General features: G+C 42.7%; 1 protein-coding gene across 2 annotated transcripts in view; it reads left to right on the top strand.

The window, feature by feature from the left end:
* The first annotated feature begins 542 nt into the window (after window positions 1-542).
* LOC142584844 (glutamate receptor ionotropic, kainate 2-like) overlaps window positions 543-26403 on the top strand; it is a 240089-nt gene continuing 214228 nt past the window's right edge. Inside the window, exons 1-2 of one of the 2 annotated variants that reach the window (XM_075695144.1) lie at window positions 543-1073; window positions 5250-5521. In XM_075695144.1, the coding sequence (XP_075551259.1) occupies window positions 5383-5521 (139 nt within the window). In that variant the 5' untranslated portion in view covers window positions 543-1073; window positions 5250-5382. The remainder of the gene's footprint in view (window positions 1074-5249; window positions 5522-26403) is intronic. The other variant, XM_075695145.1, reaches the window with a different exon arrangement.

Here is a 26403-nt window from a genome sequence, read left to right as displayed (position 1 = left end):
TTTGCGGATGAAGGTGTCAACTGCACATACGTGTCGCTGCCGTGAGCATTACACCGGCGCCACACAAGCCGTGTAAGGCAAGAGGAGTTTCAAATTATTCTTGAAAGAACGGAACTTCTAGCCGTAATCCAGCTTGAAACTAACACTCCATTAGGACACTTCGTAGTGTAACAAAATAGCGACCAAATCCGAACGACTTTATTCCGATACGATTGCCGAGCAACACGAAACGAACTGTGGTGCGGAGGCCGGTTACGCGCGAGTGCCTATGGATGGCGCCGCAGTCGATAGCGCACTACAGAACGAGGGAAAGGAGCCTCAACTCCCGTATCTACGGGAATAGAAGCAAGCACCGCATCATAACCGCACGCAACACAGGCGTTCCATCCTCCGTGACTTCCGCGGCCCTGCAGCGTCTGTGGTCTCGGAGGCACCTGACTGCGCCCGAGATTTCCGTTGTTCGCCCTCTCGAGCGTCCGCGGTTGAAGGTGCGCGCGCTCTTCCCTTCGCTCACTGTCTTTTTCTCCCTCTCGCGGTTCTACGGCATTCGTTGCCGAGATCGCTTCGACCGCTGGACGAGGCTCGGGATTCAGCAGCCGGCGGCGTGCGATGCACGTTGCTTGTCGAGTCGCTCCCTGGGCACAATTTTTACGAGCACATGGTAGAGGCCGAGTGACGCTGTCTTGTCTCTTGAGGGTTGGAGTGGTTGGAGTGTTCTGCTTTTCTAGAGTAGCTCCTGAGAGCGGCCTGTAAATTTCTCGACCTAAAGATTTCGCGTCACGGGGCTTCTAAATCGGCCGGAGTCGTAAGCGCGGTCAGGTAGTTTTCACGCGTCGACGGTGCTTTCTATGTGCAACTACGCAGTGTAGGACGTATCAAGGGAAACCGAGCCTGTTCTTCAAGACTCAAAGGCGGCCGGACGGAAGTTTTTGACCCGGTCTTGCGTAACCAGATGTCGGCCTTATGACGACAATAAGTTCTGGTTGTTTCAAGTTCTGAAAGTTGTGAGACTGCAACAGCGTGGTTCTTGAGACAGCGAGAAGTGGATCGTCGTTTTTCAGCCTCCTGCTAAGGTAAGTGTCACGGTGTGTTCTCGTATAAACCATCGCATTTATTCTTTTAGAAGATCTTTCTCAAGTAAGGAAAAGTTATTTTTGTTAAGCAAAAGCGACCGGATGATTACCCGTTTTTGCAAGTGGAGGGATTCCGTATTTATATTTATCTTTGGGAAGGAGGCCGAAATTTCACTTGCAAATAATTTCTCACTATAACAGCTATTTCAACCGAGCAAAAGATGGTCTATACCATTTCGATGAGGCGTATAATCAAGAATATATTTATTTGCTACTTGTCCTTAGAGCGACATGACTGCTAAAGTCATCCTTTACAAAATGTTTATTTTTTTTTCTATTTCTTGAAGGACAGGTAAGAATATCGTCGTTGTGATGCAGAGAAATGCTTATTTAATTTTATTTTAATGACGCACAATCTATGCATCTATTGTTCAGCGTTGCGTATGAAGAGAACAGTTATCGTTGCGAATCTGCGGGTCCGTTCGTTTAACCTGTATTTTTCCGCACTACCGACGAGATGCTTCCATTCTGTTCGATGGATGGATGGATGTCATGAGCGTCCCCTTCGGAACGGGGCGATGGGCTGAGCCTCCAAGCTTTTGCTATTATACTGCCTAATATCTTAACTAGGATAAAAAAAAAGAAAAAGGAAACCGCTATAACGTCCCATAACCAAATTTTCTTACCCCCTATTGTGAACTTTCCTTTTGTACCTCTCCTTTTTTTTGTCGTTGCCCTACTCACACCAATCTTCCAATCCCCTTTTACTAATCTCTATTGTGGAAATTTTTACTTTCCCCTGCTTTCTCTGAACAAAAGGGCTTGAAGGAGGCTAGTGGTGCCTAAATCGACCGCTGGGCAGATTCCTTCACATTCCAATAAAACATGCTCCGTCGTTTCCCTAGCTTTAACGCAGCCAGGCACTTGCTTCTTCTTCCTTCTTATATCTCGCTTTATAGGTGCCTGTTCTAAGGCATCCTGATCTCGTTTCGCAAAATAATGAGCTTCCCTTTGAGTTATCATAAATGGTTTCCATGATTTGAATAGGAAGCCCCTAGCGTATCAAAACAAAAAAAAAACGATTTCCGTTATTTTGGAGCATCTAGCGATATGGCGCCCCCTTCGTGGCCACAAATAACTTCACACATAAATTCTCTTACTCTGACATAACTGCACACGGACTACCAGTCGACACCTAACGCATCAGTAGGATGTACGCAATTTGGTTGCATGATTAGAACTATTGCAGGATGCGTGTTAATACATTTATTAATACTATTAATAATTTTCGGCCACGGTGGCCCAATTTCGAGGGGGCGAAATGCGAAAACATCCGCGCACTTAAATTTTGGTGCACGTTGAAAAACCTCTGGGATGGTTTGGTTTCATAAAACTTTATTGACGTCCTGCAGATCGAGAGTGGTCGAGATTATTCCGGAGTTCCCCACTACGACGTGCCTCATAATTAGATCGTGGTATTGGCATGTAAAATCCCACAATTTAAATTTAAATTAATAATAATTTTGCTATTGTTAATAATAGTAATAGATGTAGTAGAAGTGGGTACATTTTCTTGAAACTTTTTTGTGTTTTATAAACTGCATTTGACTAGAGGTGGGTGCTATAAGTGGCATTTGCTAATCATGGTTGTTCTCATAACGTATGTAAGCTAAGCAATGATCAGGAAAAAAAACGAGGATTTGGCATGCACAGACTTTACGTACGCAAAATATAAATGTTCCCATAAAGCGACCTATGCACTTGGGACATTCTACGCGAATTGTCCAAACCGCTGCTCTTAACTACGCATTAGTTTGTTTAAAATTATATAAAATGCTTACTATGAAAAGAAAAGAACTTCGACCAAATATTGGAAGTGAGACAGTTTCTTTGTGTACTTGAGGGCCATTCGAACTTACTGGAATGGCGCCAAACAATTCAGAAAGGGAAGTACCTCTAAAATTTGGCACTTTCTTTATTGTGACAAAACTAACATTAGTATATTTGGTAGACATCGTATTGTATTAAAGACAATTTAAACACTATCTTGTTGTCCTACTTTTTGTGCTTTCCTACTAAAGTTATCAAAAATAACAGCATCCGCGCAGTACAAAAAAAAAAAGATCGTAATATCATTGTAAATTTCATTACTGCCTCAACGTTAAACACATAAGCCGCATAACCACGCTGCACTTGGAAAACAGCATCTTGGCCAATGTTTACGGATGAGTAAAACATTTTAGCTTTCTTTTTGTAATAACCCGGCAAATGGCCACCGTGGTAGCAAATAACGTCAACCATTTCCATAGAAAGATATTAAAATGCAATTTTTGCTTCGCGGAAGTGTAACGATTCGGAAGTTAAGACTCACATCGCATTATGTGGTGTTAAGTTGGGCGCACTGCACAATTCTACGGCCGGAAATACAAACTACACATCCGCGCACGTTCCTGCAATGCCGTTGCTGGATTAGCTCTGTACGAAGTACGAAGCGAAACATGTGGTTGTAGAGCACGTCTATGTGCTACGGCTGAGAGTTTCCAGCGACATGTTTGGTATACTGCGTGTGCCAGGAAATGGGTCAGAACTTCGTCTTGAGATGAAAGAAACGGAAAATAATTTCCTCAGCAGTTTTTTTATCACCAGAGGCATACATTAAAAAGATATTGAGCTAGAAATTAAAGAATCAGGTATGATAATTTCAATAATAACCTTTTTTTATAGAGCAAGGTTCGGAAAAAAGCACTTTATTCATGCTCGCTTGACGGTGAGACATCGTCTCATTGTTCACGGCCGTCTGCTCTTCGACAGTTCAGTTTCGGTTTTCTGCGTATGACAGCGCGGAACTTATACTGTTGAAATTAGCAGCGCCAAGCTTTGCACCTCGGAAAGCAGCCGAGACCTCCCCGCATGACTGGCATCAACCTTTGCATAGGATCACTTTTCTGGTCCTTATGGTTCTATAGTTATTTAGTATATTTTTCAATAGTCCTTGTTTACTTGCTGCTGGAGGAATTTTAGAACGCGTGCCTCTGTGGCAAAACAACGCCGAGGAAATCGCTTATTTCTATCTTTACGAATATTGCACACTTTTCTTTTCTGAAACACCCGTATAAAAACATGTTGCTGCTTGTATGAATTCAAAGACAAACCGCAGCAATGGCCAGCGCGAGCGCGACTATTGGCCCTCATTTAGCGCCGCAGTGAACCTCACTGCGGAAGTTCAGTAATGTGTGCACCAGGACGGTTTTTATGTCCCGCAATAAAGCTGTGCTCTGAAGCACAAATTACAGGAACATTTTGAGACCCGAGTCCGTATTCGACAAAGACGCCTTTCTAGAACGAGAATATCATCTTTAAATGTTTCTGCAGAAATAATGAATATCATTCTCGATGATGGCCGCTGTTTCCTTGATTTCCACAAGGAAGGCTACAAAGGTTTACTGAAGCGTAAGTATCGGCCAAAACGCTGTTTTCCAGTTAAGTGTGGTTTCTCATAGCCTGTACGACATAAGCACAATTTAAAATTTGGCAGATAATATGCTCTGTCGACATTCGTGTGAAATTAGATTTGGGTGTACGTATAGAGCAACTGTTCGCATTAAGCTGCTAGGAAACACTATGTTTTCACAATTGTTGGAGCGAATTGCACAAAATCAGTATCGTAAGATAATTTTTTTCAAACAAAAAACCTTGTATGTGAACTATAATAATTTAGAGCTTGTGACAATGAAGAAAGTTTTGGAAATGAATATATTTGCTAATCTATTATACCAGGTTTGGCACTGCCGAGAAAATTAAATGGACTTAATTGCACAAGAGAATAATTTTCACCCGACATACGTTCGGGAAAATGATTTTTTCCTGCTATACCAGTTACCACATATCTTTTTAATAAAATCGGCTGGGAACGCAACATACATTGACTCTCTCAAATGAGGTATCCCTCGAGTGCCACATGCCTATCCCAGTAGGCTCGTACACATAAACAACGGCCACAAAAAAAAAAGAAAACACAAAAGAAACCCTTTGCGGCTTCGTTACTTCAAATAATGCCTTTAGCTGTGCGCTGCTCCACTAAACGCGTTTCCATAGGAACGATCTCGCTGAATGCGACATTACCTTTATTACTCGCTTCCATACTGGCACGACCTTGCAACCGAACTATGCTTGCAGGCCGCCCTCTGACGGTTGCCACCGGCGCTGATAATCAACTGCAGTTCCTGACATAAAGCAGCGAAGAAATCAGCGTTGCCTGAATAGCGGAAGAAAAGCAGCACGCACTGTCCGCTCATCTCCTGACTACGAGATGAGCCCCGCCGAACGATCATCGCTGTTGACCGCCGCCGGTTCGAGGCAGAACAGAAATACGACATTTTTTGTGGCGGTCGCAGCTGTTCTGTTCACCGCGGCGAGCACCTCGGCTTCGCCTGACGTGATTCGCATCGGTGAGTGCAGCGATTACTTACATTGTAGCCAATCTCATTTAGCCTAAGACGAACAGTCTGGAAGTGAATTGCCGCAGCCACTGCCCGGGTGTAAGGAATGTTGTTCCTTATGGGCGTTTTGTTCTTTCCGGGCTGCTTGTGTTGTTGTCGGTGTTGTGACAATGATGGAACAAGCGGGTTTATTCTGGATGTCGAGGTCAGCAGTCGTGCCTCTTTCAGGATGCACACTTCGGTAGCACAGCCCTGAAATGTCGCAAAAAAAAAAAACTTGAGCAGAAGGCACAATATTTCTCTTCCGGCTATTTGATGAACCACCGGAAACACTACACGTATTACGAGGAGAAGGGAAAAAGAGGGTCTCGGTTCTCATTAATCACGACCACATTAGCCCAGCAGAAAATGAAGCCAAGGAAAGCATAGGGGTAATTAGGTGTTGTTGAAATTGTCATGTGCAAAATAAGAAGAGGACGAGAACTTGTCGCTGGTTCAATTGCCAACAAAAAGAAGCAATCTTAAAATTAAGCCCGTACAAACTCAAACCCTACGCATATAATGTTTGGACATTTTTACTGTAATTATAATTTTCAATCTTTGAATCATTGGGGGAAGGTTTAAAGAAATGAGAATGAGTTCGTTTAGCAAGATGGTATGCGAAGCTTGATAGCTTGATTTATTCTTCAATGTATGAATCGCGGTAGTATAAGGGGCTTTGTGTACCTGAGGGTCCTGAAAGATTTTATGAAAAAGGCAGAGACGAAGTTTTTTGCGATGCCACGGGAAAGAAGGTAAGTTCAGAATAAATTTTATTACGGTTATATTTGCAGTTTACTCATAGTCGGAAAGAATAAAACGGATTGAGTCGTTCTGGACCGTTTCAAGAAAACGTACTCGATTTTCGCGACCATGATCGCAAACAGATGCAGCGTGTTCCTGTTTTGAAAACATCAATACATTATAGAGCATGACATTAGAGGAAGAACAGGACACCGAGAGGTTATGGCGAAGAAAGCTGGTGTTCTGCATCATTTAGAACTTAAGCTCAGCGAGTTGTCCACGTAAAATTAGTGCTATTGATTACACCAAGGCATTCGTAGCTTGTCCTGCGCTCTAGTGGGTAATTATTAGGGTGCTGAGGGGGCAGTGAACAATTATTTTGTGAAACAAACTTGAACTTAAAGTTATTGTCTTGCACCCCAGCTGGAAACAGTATCAAGATAATTCTGTGCAATATATGGCATTTCTCTAGATATTATATCATCGAAACGCAGCTCGTTAAGCTTTTAATCTATATAGCAAAGACGAGAGGACCAAGTGCGGAAACTTGAGATACGAAAAGAGAACACGGCTTGGCACTAAGTCAGCTGTTATATTGAAACACACAGGGAGCGTTTACTTAAACAGAACGCTCAAGCTTTGAAATTGCCTTATGGTCAATGTCAATAACGAAGTGTTTCTAATAATAGCTTGTGACATGCGGAATCGAGTGTGTTTGAAGGTTCTCAAAATGTACGGTTTGCTAAAGAGCAACCATCAAGAATTACGCTGAGCTTTTGTGTGAATGACGTTATTTGTGTTTTACATGAGTAAATATTCCAGAAACCTTGCTGCACATTACTGAAAAAAAGATGACCGGATTTAACAAAGTTAGAGAAACTAAAAAAAACAATCTTACAAGGGGTATTAGTTGGTTAAATTCTGTAAATTGTGTGGTCGTTAAACGGGGAGAGGTTGTTACCTGATTTGTAAAGTGGAATCACTTTACGGAATTCCACTCCGCCAGCACATAACCTCTGTCAAGAGGTGTTTCATAAATATTAGAACCATAGGAGAAATGGCAGTGATGCTATTAAAGAACTTGGAACAACGAGATTCACAACCCAGAGGTTAGCGACATTGATTTTTCTTAATTGTATTCTCGTCGCCAACGGGCTCAATCGTTATTCGAAACATTAAAGGGTAGTTATTAATCTGCGCGGCGGGCAGATAAATGTCGGAAATGTAAAAAAAAAAGTGTTGTACAAGAACGTCGTTTGAAACACATGCTCATTGGCTCTGTGAAATAGCGTTTGGTGAGAACTCTCGCAAGTTGATGTCACCCTTAACTTTGGCGCTTAAACTGCGGCGGAATTTATTCGTATCGAGTTTAATCGTCGATGGCGAAGTGATTGAGAAGAAAACGTTTTTTTTTGCGTTTTAAGTCCGCTAATGCAATCTTGAAAGGCAAGTTACTAGGTTCTCCAACATATGATGTTCGAACTAGCTTGATGTTCTGCTCAGACGTTTTCTTGTATTTGAGATACTTTTGATATGGGCACTGTAAGTGCCACAGCACGTTGCGCTTAGAATTAGCAGTGCCAAAGCAAATGTATTTATTTACAATTGATTAGGTTTAGCTACAGCATGATCCAGTTGGCTTAGATATCGTGGTGTTTGAACTTCTGAAACAATACTATAAATAAATTGCATATATCATTCTTTAATGGTTCGTCGTTAGCCTGCTTATAGTTTCACGGGTCTTTTTAATATCTGCAGTTTTTAAACGCCGGAGATTTATAATAATGTAGAGAAAATTGGGATCATTGAAAGCAGGACCATAGGCAATACTGCAAATGGTGTCTAGATTAGATTATAAAAAGAAGTAAGCAATTTTTCATGGTGATTGAAACGGTTCTGCTGAGCCCATTTATCATCAGCGCAAAGGAAACAGCGGAGCAGAAATAGGCGATTTCTGTAGCCACAATTGATAATCCATGTAGAATTAGGGCATAGAAGTTTACCGCTGTTCAGTCGGCGAGCTTTTGAAGGTGATTGCACTAGCAACAACCAAGTACAATAAATATTGCTCTTCTCGAGGCAGTGATGATTTGATGACTGAAACTAACAGATGAGAAGAAATTGATGACTCAAGACGGGAAGGTAGCATAATCTCGTCTCTGCATTACCCGAATGCGTCCACGGGAGAGCACTGAAATTAATTTTGTATGTGGTTTTGTGATTATCTGCATAATGTCTGGGACTGTACATGTACGGTGGCGGAACGTTTTAACAATGGTGGTGGAGCGTTTATAAAAAAGAAGTCGCTTTTTCAGAACAGACCGATACCTCGCGTCTTTCTGAGATGGTACAATTTTTCTTAACTTCTGGAAAAAAGTTCGTATTGTGCTGCGGCTCATCGGATTATCCTTAGAAATCGTGCACTCTTCGGAGGCCACTTATGTACCGAAACCATTCACCAAGTGTCACACGGCAGGAAATATGTTGATCATTGCGACCGGTACTGAAAGTAATTCTTTAATGCGTCAGCGCCATACTGCATGCTTTTCGCCATATATGCTCGGAGCTCCTGGCTCATTTCATTCCGAGGAGATGCCTGTCTATGCCTGCACTGTCCATAACGTCGAGACAACAATACACGGGCTTCTGCAGGCTTCGCGCGTTTCCGCGCCCTGTACATTGTTCAGAGACAGCGAGTTTCCATATTATCGAGCCACAAATGCACTGGACTGGTTCAGCGCCCCCGTATATTGTCCGTAATTCAAGTGGTTCACATTCACCACAGTCATAACTACGACTCACAATCGGACGCGTTGTTTTGAATTCAGCTTATGGTAAACCATGCGAGCTCAATCATTTAGCGAGATCAGGCAGATGCACCAACACGCACTCTGCAACAAGCACTGTATTAACATAAGCGCTTCAGTATATATGGGCCTCCTAACTGGAATACTTCTGTCAGACCCGGTAATAACTCCCGGACGGCTCCAAAGGATTCATTGGCTATATAGCGCTCGTCGACGTTTCCACATACACAAAAAACAGCATTCATTAATCCAGCCTTTTAAGTATTTCGGTGAAGTACCCGCTTTAATAATTCCGCCTCCAAACATAGCTTTGAGGGTGCAAATATGAACTTTTGCAGCAGCGCCATGGCGAGCTGTTTGCTCCAACTACTCAAACTTTTAGATAAGAGTAATCTAACCTGATTAAGAAGAGATCAGGATGGCAAGGAGGGAACGCATATATTTAAGTTCACTATGGTATTTATTTGTTTCCGAGAAGCAAACATACACGTATGAAGTTTCTCGAATTCAAGCAGCACTGCGCTCGAGGTGGAAGTTAGAAAGGCAGCCCTACGCACAAAGTGCATCAACGTTTCGATAGAAACACACTGAGATGTAAAGGGGTTGCTGAACCGTCCTAATTTACATGTAAGGGCGTGAACACGTCAACACATCAACACGCGTGTACAGCTTACACTGATTGAATTTCGCCTCTTTGTAATCACGGCGCTGACTGATAAGAAAGGTAATGTACTCCAACTCCTTCTAACTAGCAAGGGCAAGTTGTTAAGTTTTCACTGTGGGGCGTTTATCAAGTTCGCTATGTACTTCTAAGTTTGGGTACGCTATCTCAAAGATAAGGAAAATGGTAAAATAAATGTGTGGGATCCACTGATTTGGTCATAGTAAGGCCAACCAGGCGATCTAAACGGATCTTATATGTAGACGGCTCTTCGCTGCGGCATGAAATTTTATAAAGTACATCTGCGGCATACCATGATCGCAGGAAATCTAAAAGTGCCAGCAGTGATAAGAAGAGCAAGCGAGCTAGTCGCTCCATAAATTATCGACGTGCTGACACTGGAGGCTCTGAAATGCCGTTAATTTCTCCGAGAGCTTTTTTTTTCATACTGCGGGCCGGTGACGCTGTAATTATGATTAGACGAGCGTAGGTGAGCATAGCGTGATGACCTAAAAGTGGAGTTGGATGACATATAGAGAAAATCTAAAAAAAAAAAATTAGTCTCCCTGCAGACTTGTGCTTTTCTTCGGAGGATCAATACATTTTCAGAAGTGGAGGATGATCATGAATAAGCGTTCCGTGGTAATGCAGCCGCCTGTAGGTTCGGTAAGTAGCGGCAAAGGAATTCAGCTATACTCTCTTTGGGTGCACAGCCCATGGTTTCAATAATTCATTACCAAAATGTGGGCTCTTCGAGTGACCGCTGCCTTCATCTCCTTATAACGTTCCCTAGTACTACACCAATATCGCAGCATTCCCTCAACCCCCCCCCCCCCCCACACACACACGCAAACGATTGTTAAACGAATAGAACAGATATAGTCAGGGCAGGCATCAGATAAATTTCGATCGCGCGAGATTCATTATCTTGCAGCTAAATCTAGTTATATCGGCGTGTTTTGCATTCAGTTTCCATCAAAACTAAGTTTTGATACGTTTTATGGTATGTTTCAGATATGTTTAAGGAGGCAATGATTTTCAATGATTTAACCCTTTCGGCCCTGGTGTCCTATAAAAAGGACACGAAGAAGAACGGCTACAAGTCATGATTTAACTGCTCAAGAATCTGAAACAAGAACTGAGCTGACTCCCAAGACATCCCCATAAGCACAGACATCACTTTCTCCTTCGTCTTCCTCTTCGTAAGGCCGACAGTAAACAAACAAAATGGCGGAAGGCGGAAACGGCGGCTGCAGTGGTAAGCGCAATTTTTTTTATTTTTTACTCCATACCTACGAGCGTGTTCGTGATTAGAATTTTGTAGGTGTTTTCTAAGACACTCAAGGCTTCAATAGTTGAACAAAGTTTTCTCTCTGGCTAGTACATTTGCCACAGCACGCCGCGATGTGTGTGTCCTATATATAGGACACCAGGCCTCAGTGGTTGTAAACCATCGGCGCGTGTTGCATGCAAAGGCAGAACTTTTTTTTGGTAATGCCTATTTTCTTCACGTTTTTTATTGCAGAGGCCACAATTCCGACCGGATTGTTTTATTCAACGGCAAAGCGAACTCGATTAAGACATCTACGTCTCGAGGATCCAGATGTCATGTTTGCTGCACTAAAGGATGGTGACATGTCCGAGGTCGAAGACGCAGAGGATGACGTGGATGACATGGTTGAGGCTCTTGAAGACGTTTGTGACAATGAGTGTGATGCACTTGAGGAGCTCTCGGCTGCCTCCAGCGATGAAGAAGTTGACAAAAATACACCGGAGGACAGGTCGTGGTCCAGGAGAGCTTTCAATAAGCTAGCAGCCACGTATCAACCTCTATCATCTGGTGACGAGAATGAGAATAATCTTGATGGTCTACCAACCCCGTATGAGTATTTTTCTCGGTACGTGCCGAAGAGTGTGTTTGTTGATCTTGCAGAGAAAACAAACATGTATTCTGTTTCTCAAGAGGGGAAATCCGTTGAAACAAATGAAGAAGAAGTCAGAAAGCTGGTTTCACTGCATCTAGCGATGGGTGTCTTTCGTTACCCACGGCTGCGCATGTACTGGAAGCCGTCACTCAAAACTGAGCTTTTCTCAACTGCGAACATGTCACGAAACCGATTCGAGAAGCTCAGAAACTGCTTACACATTGTTGATGTGAACGGAGACCCCAACAGCAATGATCGTCTCTGGAAGGTCAGGACACTTTTGGACGCATTTCGTGAAAGATGTCTAAACATGACGTTAGAGGAGCATCTTTGCATCGACGAGCAAATTATCCCGTTCAAAGGACAGCTAGACATAAAACAATACATCAAAGGGAAACCAAATCCGTGGGGAGTGAAAGTTTTCATGTTGTGCGGTGCCTCGGGAATTATCTACGACTTCCTCGTTTATCAAGGCTCAACCACTGAACTTGTTCCAGCAGACAAAAAGGACTTCGGAGTGACCGGAGCATTCGTCCTCCATCTTCCGAGGCGAATACCGGATGGTACTGGCCACAAGCTTTTTTTTTTGACAATTATTTTACGTCCTTGCCAGTTTTGCGGGCGCTTCGTGACAAAACTATATATGCTGCTGGAACAATCCGATCAAACCGGACCGAGAAATGTCCGTTGAAGCCAGAAGGCCAAATGAAGAAGGAGGGAAGGGGGTCCTCTGACTGCCTGGTAAGCAGCGATGAGAAAATCATCATCACGAGATGGCTGGACAACAGAGCGGTGACCTTAGCCTCAAGTTTCCTCGGCATTGATGAAGAGGATGAGGTGTCACGATGGAGCAAAGCAGACGGGAAATATGTAAACGTGAAACGTCCCGCCGTTGTCCACGAGTACAACCGAAGTATGGGAGGCGTAGACAAGACAGGCTTTCTGGTAAGCCTCTACCGAACATTCATTCGCAGCCGAAAATGGACACTGCGAGTTATCACGCATTTTATGAACCTGTCCGTGACTAACTCCTGGCTCGAGTACAGGCGTGACGCTGAAGTTCAAGGGCTAAGGGAGAAGATGGATTTGCTCGAATTTACTCTAAGTGTCGTGGAAAGTCTAGCAAAAGCTGGTTCTCCTGATCTGCCACGCAAACGTGGAAGGCCATCCTCCTCTCCCCTGCAGCCACTCAAAAGGCAAAATTGCACAGCCCAGCGACCAGTGTACGACGTGAGATATGATCAAGTCGTGCACTGGCCGCTCATGGCCGAAGACCAACAGCGATGCAAATTGGAAGGATGCAAAGGAAAGCCAAAAACCAAGTGTGAAAAGTGTAAAGTCCACTTGTGCATATCAAGCACAAAGAACTGTTTCAAAACGTTTCACACGCACTAATCAATGTCCAGTATTAGCGGCACCTCAAGGCAAGCAGCATGTTTGTTTTCAATATTTGAATATTTGTGAAAGCTTGAAAATAAACAAAAACACCAAACATTGCTTTTTCCTTTTCTTGCAACCACTAAGCCCTGGTGTCCTATATATAGGACGCGGCGCCATCTTTAAAACTAAGGGAGTCCTAGAGAAATTTTTTGTGTTAGTGTGTTTCTTGGGTGGCAGTGAAGCAAAATATGACTACAGAAAAATTCCCAAACAGGTAAAATAAAATCAGGGCTGAAAGGGTTAAGGAGGCAATAATGAACAGTTTTCAGATTATAAGAGGATGGTATTCTTGATGAGTGAGCCAAGCGTATGATTTTACATTTTTTGCATTATCTCTAGCAAAATTCGTTGTCGCAATAAGAAAGCGTTATTATGAGATGGTACTAAATTTGTGCGGCTGGAGTTATTTCGCGAAACAATGTTGAGTCATCGGCAAACAAATTATTGTTATCAGGAGCGCCCAAAGATGTGCATTACTGTATGCTGTAACGACTATCTCACCAAAAAACAATCTTACGGCACGCGTGTATGAACTGCACTGGCAGAAAACTTAATGTCATTCATGCTGAGGAATTGCAAATCATACTGCAAAGAAAAAAGAAACATTTATTCCAGCTAAGTGCCGTTTGGTCCAGGTTCAATAAACGGAGCGTTTAAAAAATACAGACGGCGGCATAGTATAAAAATTACCTTGGAAAATCAAACGAAAAAAAAAATTGCTGGAGGAGAGAATTCAATGTTGACAATGTGTTTTCTTATGCGTGAAAAAAATCCAGTTTTGTTTGAGTTGAACGACGCAACTTCGCGCTCGTTCCTGCTTATAGCGACTTTAGCTCAAGGCCGGTGCTTCATCGAATGAGGAGTGCAGTTCCTTGGTACCAACAGTAAATCATTATCGATTCACGCTCAATCACTTTCGAAGCCGTCTGCACACAGAAAAAGTTATAAGCAAATATTTTTACCCTTGGGGGAGATCAAGTTCGCCGACGCCACCGTCTTTTATACCGTTAATATTTTTTTATGAGTAATGAATATTGTCGCTGCATATCGAATATTCGCTATTTCGTCACAACCCGCTGATGCGAATGTTTTACCAAAAAAGAATAAACATTGCTTCGTAAGCGTTGCGTATGCTCTTCTTGGCGAAGAAATGTTGAGTCCTAACGCAGAAATTTCTGCACGGTGGACTAACCATATATTTTTATAATTTTATAGTCTCAACTATTAACGCCTCGGCCAGAGCGTTGTCTCGTTTGTGCTGCATTCGTAGGCTTTGGCGTATGGAAGCATATTTCTTATTCCGAACTCAGAAAAGCGAGGTATACAGCTTTGAGATTTGCAGGTCACCAGGGAAGCTTGTTTCATTGCTGTCACATCTGTCTCCAAAACATTGTGGTTGCTGGTGTTGTAATGTGAAGCGAGTTTGGTGATTATGTGCTGAAGCCGATTATTAATTATACTATAACCACTGTTTGGTCCTATCTGTGACCCAGTGTCCACCGTCGTAGAAATGGGTTCTCGTCTTGGTAAAGATTAAGCCATAAACGTTAATCTATAAAAAATTCGGGCGTAACATGAAGCCAAGTGCACTGCGAAATTCCTTGCTAAGCTTTTTAGCTTTACGATTCCACCGCTTTTTGATAAGATAATACTTTGTGGAAGATGAAACGTGTCACTGCGCCATCACCATCGCCGAAAAATTATTGTTTAGCACATATGAAATGCCGCCAGATAGTGTGGTATTCACAGATGAAAAGTTAAGGTGATGAATTGTCAGGTGTCGTTAAATATTTGTGTCGTTAGATTTTGATCTGAACAATCTTCCCATCTGGACGTTTTTATCTTGGCATTTGTCTCTCAGCAAACTAGAGAAGTCGATTCATTGTGCGCATACATGATGGCGCCGCTTTAAGCGTGTACCGAGGTAGCCTGACGAATAAAATACATTTTCAGGATCGTAACACACCGGTTAGCAATATGACCTGGCTATTGAAGAGTACTGAGATCCATGTTGGAATATCTGTGACATGTAGCTGTCATGAAAGCTTGCTTAAAGGCTATAAGACAAACCGCGGTGCTTACTCAATTCTCTATGCTGGCATCCTTGCACTTTCTTGCAATGCGCAAGTGTATGCGGTGTACCAGTCATAGCGTTAATATGACGCAATGCAAATGTCCGTGCGCCTAACGGTTAACAACCTAAGCCGAAATGCAAGCAGCAGTTCATGCGACTGCACACTAACATATCGACGCTGTGACGTCACGGTGACGAAGTTCACGTTTGCTGAGGGATGAATGGTGAGGAGACATGTGTAGTCTTAGAGAACTGCGACGTCAGCGAGAGCGGTACAGTGAACTATTGCTTTTGCTTTTTGATTTTTCCGTCTCTGTCCCAATAATGAAAACTGGCGTGCTCGCAGGCGCTACCTACGCTACCTCACATGCACGTGCTACGTGACTTGAGGCACGTGCCTCTTCAAGAAGACGGCAGCTGCCGCCGTCAGATAGTCCGGGAATTTTAGCTAAGAAAGCTCCGCTTTACAAGCATTGCCTGGCTGAGATATTAGACTGTATCGGGGGGGTACGGGGCTTTTTGACGGAAAGTGTCAATGCCTCGCTTTTGTCGTTCGTTTCGTGTTCGTCGAATGACATCCTCCAGAGTGTGGGCAACGTTGAGAGCAAATAAAGTGAGCGCCACTTTCGTTCCGATTCAAGCTGGAAAACTCTACACATTTCGTGTTTAAAATATTACAAATTCGAGTGCACATCAACGTCAGGTAAACGGAGCGGCCATAGAGCAGCTAATTATGTGGAAATAAGATCAATGTGCTGAAACATAACTGGACATTTTGCATTGCTCTGCAATTATAAAATTAAACACACAACTTCGTATGTGGCTACCTTAGGACGCTGTGAGTTTGTGAGTGGCGCGCTATGGGAGCCGTCAACAGGGATGATAACACGGTTGGGCACGCTAGTGCAGCAGCTCTTTATGCGTAGTGCAGACGTACATTTTTGTTTTTAGGGCCAACTGACAATGGCGACTATCAAAACACCACCGCTTGATTTCCAAGAAGCGGTCCTTTCTACGCAGGACCACAAAGTGTGTCGCACACTATGGGTCGCCGTTATCACCGGTGCTCGGTTTGGAAACGCCGTGCAAATAATACGAACAGTTCAAGATATAACTCATACTGTGTCAAACAGGGACAACAAAAAAGGGCATGAATGTTTTTTTCTTCTTGTTCATGTTTGTGGTGCAACGCAACGTATCAGTATCGGCTGACCCATGTTTCACCGCTTCTAGGTTCTAGCATTCTCAGTTTTAAGCCCGACGCTGTAGAAAGGCAGCCAGTGGACCATTTGCTTGCGCGTTTTAAGCGCGATAAAACAGGAATTTCCGTAGTTTTTGTTGCTTTGCTAGCCATGGTGCTCGGTAGTGTTCGTATGCAGGAATGATAGTTAGCACTTAATTTGCAAACTTCTTTCGCGCCAGTTTTTATATTTTCTCCTCGCCTGTGGTATGCGTTCCTGTACAAATCTGGCTGACGTAACCTCATTAAACATGAACATACATTGAAGAACTGAATTCAGCATTAAAGTAAACAGAAAAGGTTAGAGAAATACGGCAGAAATTAAGTGCAAAATAGTATTTTTTGCGCTTCTGTTAGTGTCAATTTAAGCAATCAAAGTTATCTCATTTGTCTACCAAGGCAGGAAAGAATAATTACGAATGATTGCGCTATGCAAAGTTCCGACGCAAATCTTCCCACTTGAGTATTTATTGTCTTGGATTCCGTTTCTCGCGTTAACACCCGTGGAAATTCTTCTTTTCAGACATGAAGGGTGGTATTGAACCACTTCACAATGCAGAGCTAAACACAACACACCGACGCTTACTGCGCCAGTCGTGATTGATGTCCCGTCCTGAACCAGTGCATGAGAAAGCACTCGAAAGATACTTTTTGTGTCACCGCGTCAGCGGAAAGACGACGCGCTCAAGACGAGCGCGCAAATGTCGGTTTCAATGCGCAATCATGGGACCGCATTTATATTCCTGTGTTGTACAGTTTGTGTTCGTCATAATAGATATATGGCCGAGAAGCGAGACAACTTTAAAATGAAGACAGACGCGTATGGAACATCGCGGGCTCGCAAGCGAAGATGTTGTCGGAACCGCATCAGCGAAGAACGAACGGAATCTTTCCGATCAATATAAGTTGCAATGCGCACAGATATGAGGGGCAGAGCACAAAGCTGTCGGGCGTGACTCCGGCAACCGCGGCCCACAAAATGGGACGATGAGCACGTTCACCACAGGACCTTCCCCCCCCCACCCCTGAAGACATTCGCGATAGAAAAGGAATGCCTGGAAGGATTGAGGGCAATGCCTGCTGGCAAGGAAAATCCTCATGCGTGCCACGCAGGCCTTTCCAGCTCATTTACGTTTGGTTTCCTTTCTTTCCTTCTTTTTCTTCTCTAGTTGCTGTTTTTCCTCCCCCACTTTTCCTACCTCCCTTGAGACGAGACCTCGAACTTTGGTTCTTCTCATTACTTCTTGTGCGTTTGCTATGAAAGCTTAGGGTCACGGCAAACAAAAGAAGGCAAGACTCGTTACCTTCACGAAGAAGAAAGACTTGGCGGAACAGGAGCAAAAACTGCGACAGGAGGCGCTGGAACACCGCGGTATCGTCACCTCTTTTGGGCTGAGGAGTTTCAATGAGAAGCACCGTTTGTGGCCATAGACGCAGCTGGAGTTTTCTGGCCCCCTTTTCTGTTCTTCGTATCTGTATTCCAAGAATCCTTTTGTGTATACATTGGGAACAACCTGACGTCATTGTATGAGGAGCAGCGGAACATATCTAAGCATTTTAGGTGGTAGAACAGGAAATATCTGGATCGAATTAAATAGGAAAAGTTCGACAAGACCGGTCTTAGAAAAACAAACCGAATACAGAAAATCTACGTAGTCTATATTTTAAAAAGAATCAAGCTTAAGGCTGCAAGGTACGAACAAAAAGAAAAACGATTTACTTGAATGCACGTGTCGATCTGCCCAAGTTCGTTCAGCTTAGCAGCCTAGTGAGTCAATACTCGAGGTTGAGAAAGTAACCAAAGCGACTGGCTTATTATGGTTGCCTTAAGCGGTTCCTGTACCGTCTGTAATCGTATGAGGTAAACGTGATTAATTCGGATATTCGAATAGAATCCTGCAGTGAAGGGTTTGGTGGAGAACCAGTTGGCCAGATAAATTCACGTTACAGCAAATATAAATATTGCCACTGACTTACAAAGCGGTGAATTTGACGTTTTGGTGCCTCTGCGGGAACAGTGTTCTCAAAACTAAAACGTAAACTGGTCACCGCAGAAAGAGCTTAGCAGCTTTGCGTATGTGACGAAGTGACTTCGCATAGATGGAGTTGAAGTTGAAGTTGAAATTTATTTACATCATCGCAATGCGGGAATGATCGGGCAAAAAGTGAAAATTCACTTTAGAAGCGCCCGAGCCCCCATATACAAGGCATACAAAAAGGGCAACAATATACATGACCAAGGGACTTTAACTGTTTATTTTTGCAGGTCAACCTCTAGTGTTATACAATGTAATATAATACCAACAGCTTGAAAGTAATTATCAAAACATAAACATACTAACAGCAGTGGTAGAAGAGTACTGACATCATGGAATGAAAAACTCTCGTATGTTACGTATTCTGCGCATTTCTACATGAATGTCTCGGAAAATTAGTCTGTTCAATAGAAGTCAAAGTCAAAGAGTTTATTCAGACAACGTATGGTACAGTTGCCTAGGGCGGAGACCAAAAGGCAAGTGGATGCCTGACAAGGAGTCTGCGCCCTTCTTGCTCCCATTCGAGAGCACAAGACATTCAGCGCATAAAATAAACACTAAACGAGATAGAAATACAGAGTGCTTGGTAACATTGAAACGGGAGTTATTTCATATTGAACATTTATGTACAATTGGGAAAAACGCTGTTAGAAACAACCGAAAAAACTAAACAAAAGGAGTGGTCATGCATGCAGTGACAATAGATACATAGGGATGTTATTTTTGAAAGCTTTGAATGATTTACCTTCCTGGATAATGTTTACAGCAGGATGGTGATCGTTTAAAAAACTGGAAATTCTGTAGCTAAGTTTCTGGGTGCCGTAGTTCGTACGTATTTTTTCCTATTGTAACATATGCGCCGGGTGTTGTAGATGTGTGTTTTCGTTAGACACTGATGAAAAAGAGCCGTAATATTGGAATGCATTTGTAGGTAACTGGCTAACGCTATCTTCTTGTTTATAACATTCCACAGTGTAAGCAGTTGATGTTTTCTAAACAGAGGGACAATGTGACTAAGGTATGGTGCATTATCTATTAAGAGCAAAAATTTCTTTTGTAATAAATATATGTTTTCTATGCTTGTTTTAGATGCTGTGCCCCAGACAAGAAGACAATAGTGGAAAGGCGAATGTACCAGTGTGTAGTATAGTTGTTTCTTTAGCCAGATAGGCAAAAGGTTCTTTATTTTGTACATGATACCAATGGACCTAAATATTCCAGTGGAAACTTTTTCAATGTGATGTGACCAGTCAATGTGCTCGTGAAATATGACACCAAGAAATTTATGTGTTGCTACACGTTCGATAGATTCATCGCGAAATTGGATAAGTATTTCTTGTTTTATACACTTGTTGCGAGCGCGGAATATAACGTACTTAGTTTTTTTTAGTGTTTAACTCTAGTTAATTACCGTGGAGCCACGTGGACAAATCTTCCAGCCATACATTGGTTTCTACTTGGAGGACTTCTAGGTCTTGTCCGCAGAAGGATGCATTGGTATCATCGGCGTACATTATTATTTCTGGTGTGGAGGGCACGTTAATTATATCATTTATATAAAACAGAAATAACAGCGGCCCAAGGATTGATCCTTGTGGAACTCCATAATGTATCTGACCTAAGCTGGATTTTGCATCGGTAATATTCGTGTACTGGTGAAGATTTAAAATGTACCTTTTTATTAATGTGAGAGCCGTTCTTCTAACGCCGTATTTATATAACTTGTGCAGTAAAACAGGGTGCTTAATGGAGTCCAATGCCTTTTTAAAGTCTAGAAAAACACCTATGGTATATATTTTCTGCTCAAAGTTTTCTATTATCTTGTCCTTAATTTTTATTAGCGCCATTTCAGTAGATTTCTCTTTCTGGAATCCGTATTGGTGCTCGGCGACGATATCGTTTCGCTTGCAGAAGTTTAGTAGCCTGATGTTTATAACTTGTTCAACTACTTTCGAGAGGATTGGTAGGACTGAAATCGGCCTATAATTGTTTATGTCATTTCTGTCACCTCCCTTGTGTATGACAAAGAGTTTTGCAATTCTTAATTTATCTGGAAATATTCTGGTACTCAAATTCAGGTTGCATATATGCGTAAGAGGCTGACTAATCATGTGACTTATGGATTTTATAAGTTGAAATTTAATGTCTTCAGTCCCATATGCACTGTTATTCTTTAGGTTTTTGATTACTGTACAGATTTCAAATTTTGTAGTTGTAGTTGGAAACATGAAGATTGAGTTTGGATGTTGTAAAATCACAATTACTTGCCTGGGGTATACTTGAAGACCCTGATATAAGAAAGCGCTCATTAAGTTTGTCAGCAAGCGACGCCCCTTTGCAAGGCACTCCATTTATAACGAGCTCAGAGATGCCGTCTCTTTTGTTGTTGGACATTAGCTTGTTTACTGTATTCCATACTTGTTTAGGGTTGTTGCAGATATCAGTAAACTTATGTTCGTAATAACTAGTCCTGGCTTTTTTAATATCAGAGCTTAACTTATTACGAATTTGTTTGTATTCAGTCAAACAGTCCATATTTTTTGTTCTGATGAGAGAGGCAAATAGTCTGTCACGTTCTCTAATTCTTTTTAGAAGGTCGGCATTTATCCATGGCTTTCTGGCTTTTTTACACTTTTTGAATTCTACGGTAGGGAAGGCTTGATTGTAGAGCTCAATGATTGTTTTAATAAAGACGTCATATGCTGCGACGGGGTTAGATAGTTGAAGAACATCTGGCCAGCTTGTTTCTGCTACTAAATTTCTAAATATTGTGGTCTTAGCTTCATTAATGATTCTGTATGTAATGGGTGCACATGTTTTAGAATGACTCTGTGGTGTACAGTAGGGTTTAAAGAACATAAAAATAGGTAAGTGGTCACTAATATTGGCTATTAGTAGACCTGCTTGCACATCATCCTTATTGTAACTTGTAAAACACACATCTAGTAAAGTATTGCACATGTCTGTCACTCTAGTTGGCATATGTATTACATTTTCACAACCAAACGAGAGAAAAATATCAAGCATTCTTTGTTGATTACAATCCAGCAATAAAAGATCGATACTGAAATCACCACAAATAGCTACAGGCAACTTAAACTGCATGCACTGTTGTAACATATATTCAAAAAATTCTAAAAAAAATAGCCTGTGATCCAGAAGGCGGCCTATATACAACGGCAAGTATGGTACAAGGATACTTTAACATCAGACATTCAAAGTGTTGATTTATTATACAAAACTCTTCTATGGTGACATAATTTAGGTAGCTCATAATATAAATAGCCACACCTCCCCCTCTCTTATCACTCCGTGAAATTTATACGCATTTGTATCTTGGAAACTGTATAACATCATAATCGTTGGTGAACCAAGTTTCAGTGAAAGCTAAAATTTCAAATTTATGGTCTAATTCATTTAGGAAGATTTCCACAGAATCCTGTTTGTTCCGAAGGCTTTGAGCATTGAGATGAAATAAGGAAAATTTATTTTTTTCCCGTAGGTGCTTTGAATGTTTGAACGAATCAGCATCATGATAAGAATATGTGAACGGGACTGTCATTTTCAAGGATGTCAGTGCTATCAGTTAGCATGATGCGCGTACCGCCCGTTACTCAACGTATCTTGTCCAGATCGTTTCTCGTCCTAATCATGATAGCTCGGCTGCGGGGGCCGCGACGAACAAACATTTTTCCATTCTTTAGCCAGGCAAACACATACTCTTTTTCTTTCTCCGTTTTCTTTATTTTCCAGAAGAGGGTCTTGTTTTGTGCTGTCAGGTTTTCATTGAAGAATATTTTAGATTTAGTTTCCTTTAGTTGTCCTTTTTCTGCAAGTCATGCGTCTCTGGTTCAACGGGATACGAAGCGTACGAGAACAGATGCAACCTTCTCAGCACTCTCCCCGACCTCAATGTCATTGATAGACCGTGAGGGCAATCGATGAACAGCCTCAACATCTGCCTCGGAAAGGAGTGGAAGTTCGAGATCAGTGGCCAAGACATTAAGCTATTCCAGTATGTTTTCATTATCATGATAGGGCAGCCCAACTATTTCTAAATTTTGACGTCTGCTGTACTGCTCTAGTTCGTTAACTTGTTACCTTAATTCCTGGTTTTGTTGTTCTGTTACCCGAGCCTCGAGTTTTTCTACTCGCTTTCCGAGGGCAGACATGTCTGAATCTTGCTGTTTTATTTTTGACAGAACTTCGTCGTATATTGTGGCCATTTCTTGCATAAGCTGCTCAATACCATCCACAGTGGCCTTTATCTCTCCTAGTGTATCGATTTTTGACTTAAAATCTTAAGTACTTCTGTGAGCACGAGACGAATATCCGCAATTTCACTTGCAAGATTTGCTTCTGGTTCCTCGCTTGTTTTCTTACCGCTCTGGTTGCTTGGAGCCTTAGCTGTTTTACATGTTGGGCATTTCCATGCTTTTTTTTTGCAGTTTCTGTCTTTTTTTTGTATGCGGCTTCATTTGCCCCTGAACATGTGCCAATATGATACATATAATGACATTCCCAGCACGTTAGGAACACTGCGTCCTCAGAAAGCTCTTCGTTGCATGTAAGACATGTGTCAGTCATTTTTCCGATCGTCACAGACCGAGCAGTCAGCAGCAGCGGCTACCAGAAAAAGAAAAGAAGAAAAATTGCAAAAAAATGCAGAAGAACAACCTGCAATTTAAGGCGAAGTTTTTAGGGTCCGGATAGCAGCTCCTGCGGTGCCGCTGCTGCTGAATGCTTGTGAAGCAGGTCTTCGGTGGCGAGCTACCTTAAAGCTGTTGGGTGGTTACGTCAGAAGCTACGTTGATACTAGCAGCCAGTTTTTATGGCACGTTCCCGATAGCCAGACATTGTTCGGTAGCTCATCCAGGCTAGGCGTACGGAATGGGCTCCTGCAATTTTAGGCGAAGTTTTTTAGGGTCCGGATTGCAGCTCCTGCGGTGCCGCTGCTGCTGAATGCTGCTGCTGAAGTGCAAGTGCATGACGTAACATCTGGTACCCATGCTCAGTATGATAAAACGCACGTGCCAGTGCTCATTGCTGCGGAATGGATATACAATGGTATTCGTTTTCGGCGATTATATGCTAGGAAATGCACGCTCGCAGCTACATATAGATTTTTTTTATGTTATGCATAGAAAATACTCGTAAAGTGTGGGTACGGGAACAATTTTAATCTGACGAAACAGTTCAGCAGGGTCTTCATTGTAATCGGCGCTGGTGATATGACGTAACGCCTTCTTTTCTAGCAGATGCAGTTTGTTAATGTTAGACGATGTGGCATTTTCCCAAACCAGCAAACAATAGTTAAGATGTGATAAGAAGATTGTGTTATAAAATAACAATCTTATAGATACAGGACGGTATGAGCGAAATTTTGATAGAACGCCAACACACCTATTTAGGCGAGAACTGAGCTCACTTGAGGATCGTAGCTCATGTTTTCATTGAAAAACATTCCTAGCGTTTTTACAGTATCAACTATTTCAACGTTGCAGTTGTCGAACTGTAAGAATGTTGCAGTTGTGAGTGAAGATTTTGAGAATATTGTGAACACCATTCATGAATGTGAAGGTTCGCACTATATTTGTGCGTATCTAACCCCCGTCCCGGCAACCTGGGTAACTTGATATGTCTTATTGGCTATGACTAAGTGCACATGGCCCCCGCTTCAATCACGCTCTTCCGCGCCAACGTGGGCCAATGTGTACGTGCAACTGGGTAATTGCCAGACTTCAATGAACCTTTTTAACGCCAACTTTGCTCCCTGGTTAGGTACAACAGGGCATACGCTGTTCTTCAGTGAAACTCTTCCACGCCCACGTGCGTCAATGGGTATCCGCAACCGGGTATATGCGGCTATTTAGCGAACATCTCTCACGCCAACTTCAGTCATTAGGTACGCACAACTGGGCTTACGCTGGTTTTCAATGACAAAACAAAATCTCGTTTAAACTTCGCCTGCGCTGGGCGGAATTGCCCCTGCATCATACACAGGGTGTCCCAATCACCCACCAAGGTTTAAACATATGAAGATAGCACGTAGCGGCACAGAACCAAGGTGATGTTGTTTGCCGTGACTTGGGGATGCTCACATTATTTTCTTTTGCATTTCATCTAATTACATAAGCAGTCTTAATTAACTAACCTACCTCACAATAACTATAGTTAGATGAAAGGTGGCAAATGGAAAATTTTAGAGCAACATGAAAAACTCCAGACAGAGCTTTCTGTTGCTCAACACGTGCTAGATAAAGGTGTTTTTCCGGAGCGTGAAAGAATCCCCCGAATTCACGCAAAATTGCTGCGCGACTGGCTGCTCGATGCACTTTGCGTCTATTCACTGGCAGCTTTTACGCTCGCAAAAACAACTAACCACTCGCGCATCTACAGTGACCCATGTCGGTGTTGAAGACCGGCGCGTATGTACACATTGCCATATACTCAGTGGCAACTTGTCTCGACGGATGGCATCGAACCCTTTCCCTCAGCTCAGGTGCCCCATGCACAATCCATTCCATTCGGCCATAAACTACCCAGTGACCCAGGAAGGAACGAAAATGGTTAGATACATAGATAAAGAAACACATATCGACGATGTTCCCCGGAATGTGCGTGAACTACTCTCCGAATGCTAATGCATTAAAATTGAATTACGAACCTCATGGTGGGATCGATCCCCGCATCCCGACGTTCTAACCACTCTGGCATAATTCTTATTTCGTTAGCATCCCTAGGGACTTCGCGCACTTTCCGGGGGCTACCGACATTCGCATCTAACCGGCTTCCCGCCTGCCACGGTCACTCGCGTTGCTGCGCTGAAGAAACAGGGTTTGAAACCAACCATCGGACCAACTTGGATCACTGAGTATATGGCAATGTGTACGCATACGTGCCGCTTTTCAACGAACCTGCTTCACGCCGACATTGGTCACCGTAGATGTGTAGGGAGAGAGGGAGGGAGAGGGATTGTGATTGTGAACAGGAGTCACCGCGGCGTCGAAGCACAAGCGGAAAGGGCGCGAATGCGGTCACGGACGCTACATTGATCTCGACGGTACGACGCCGTTCTTTGCATGTGTAGCAATATGCTCTCTCCCTGTGGCACACCAGGCGTCGCATCGTCGATTTCGAACTACAGTGTTACGGATATTAAGAAATCACTTTCATTGCGCTCGCTTCAAAACCACCGACTCAGAACATTATCACATTTTCACGCGCTTTATCATAGTAGATCCCCGTTCCGCGTATCTTACATCAATGCAGCCCATAGTATTGTTCAGCGTTTTCATCACCCATTTAAAATGCAACTCTTTTTTGTTCGCACTAATGTGTATCATCATTCACCATTACTTTTGGCAATATATCGTTGGAATAAACTACCGAGGGACATTGTATCTGCCATTAACCATGATGCTTTTGTTAACAAGTTGAAGATTTCCCTAAATGTGTGATTATTTCTGTGCTGAGTGCTTACTTGCGTATGTTATTCTTTCTATATATTTACGTCACTGTCTCCTGTAACTGGCTCCCCCCCCCCCCCCTATGTATTGCCCGAATGGGTCTTTAGGGTATGTGAATAAATGAATAAATAAAAATGTACAGTTCCGTTTCCAATTTGACATTGACGGCTTCACACGCTCGGCGCCGTTAAGCACACTACCTTTACGTTCTAGTACACAGTAACGGAAGCTTCGCTTCAGATAGATTCTAAGGCATGCGCTGTCTGTTTGTATATTCCAGAATAAGTCACTATTGATTAGTACGGATGGCGCTACAGCATATAACAGACTTTCCGTGTTACGAATTGGGTGTTTTTCCTTGCTCTTCAGTTTCCTAATCACGGAAATAAGGTTTGCCGTCTTTTACGAGCGAGTTTCTGTGTAATCCAGTTGTGTTTAGTTACGGTTATATTATAA

This window comes from Dermacentor variabilis, chromosome 6 (genome assembly GCF_050947875.1).
Source record: "Dermacentor variabilis isolate Ectoservices chromosome 6, ASM5094787v1, whole genome shotgun sequence".
In the NCBI taxonomy this organism is placed as follows: domain Eukaryota; kingdom Metazoa; phylum Arthropoda; class Arachnida; order Ixodida; family Ixodidae; genus Dermacentor; species Dermacentor variabilis.
The sequence above is the reverse complement of the archived record's forward strand: the minus strand, read 5'-3'. Positions and strand labels throughout refer to the sequence as shown.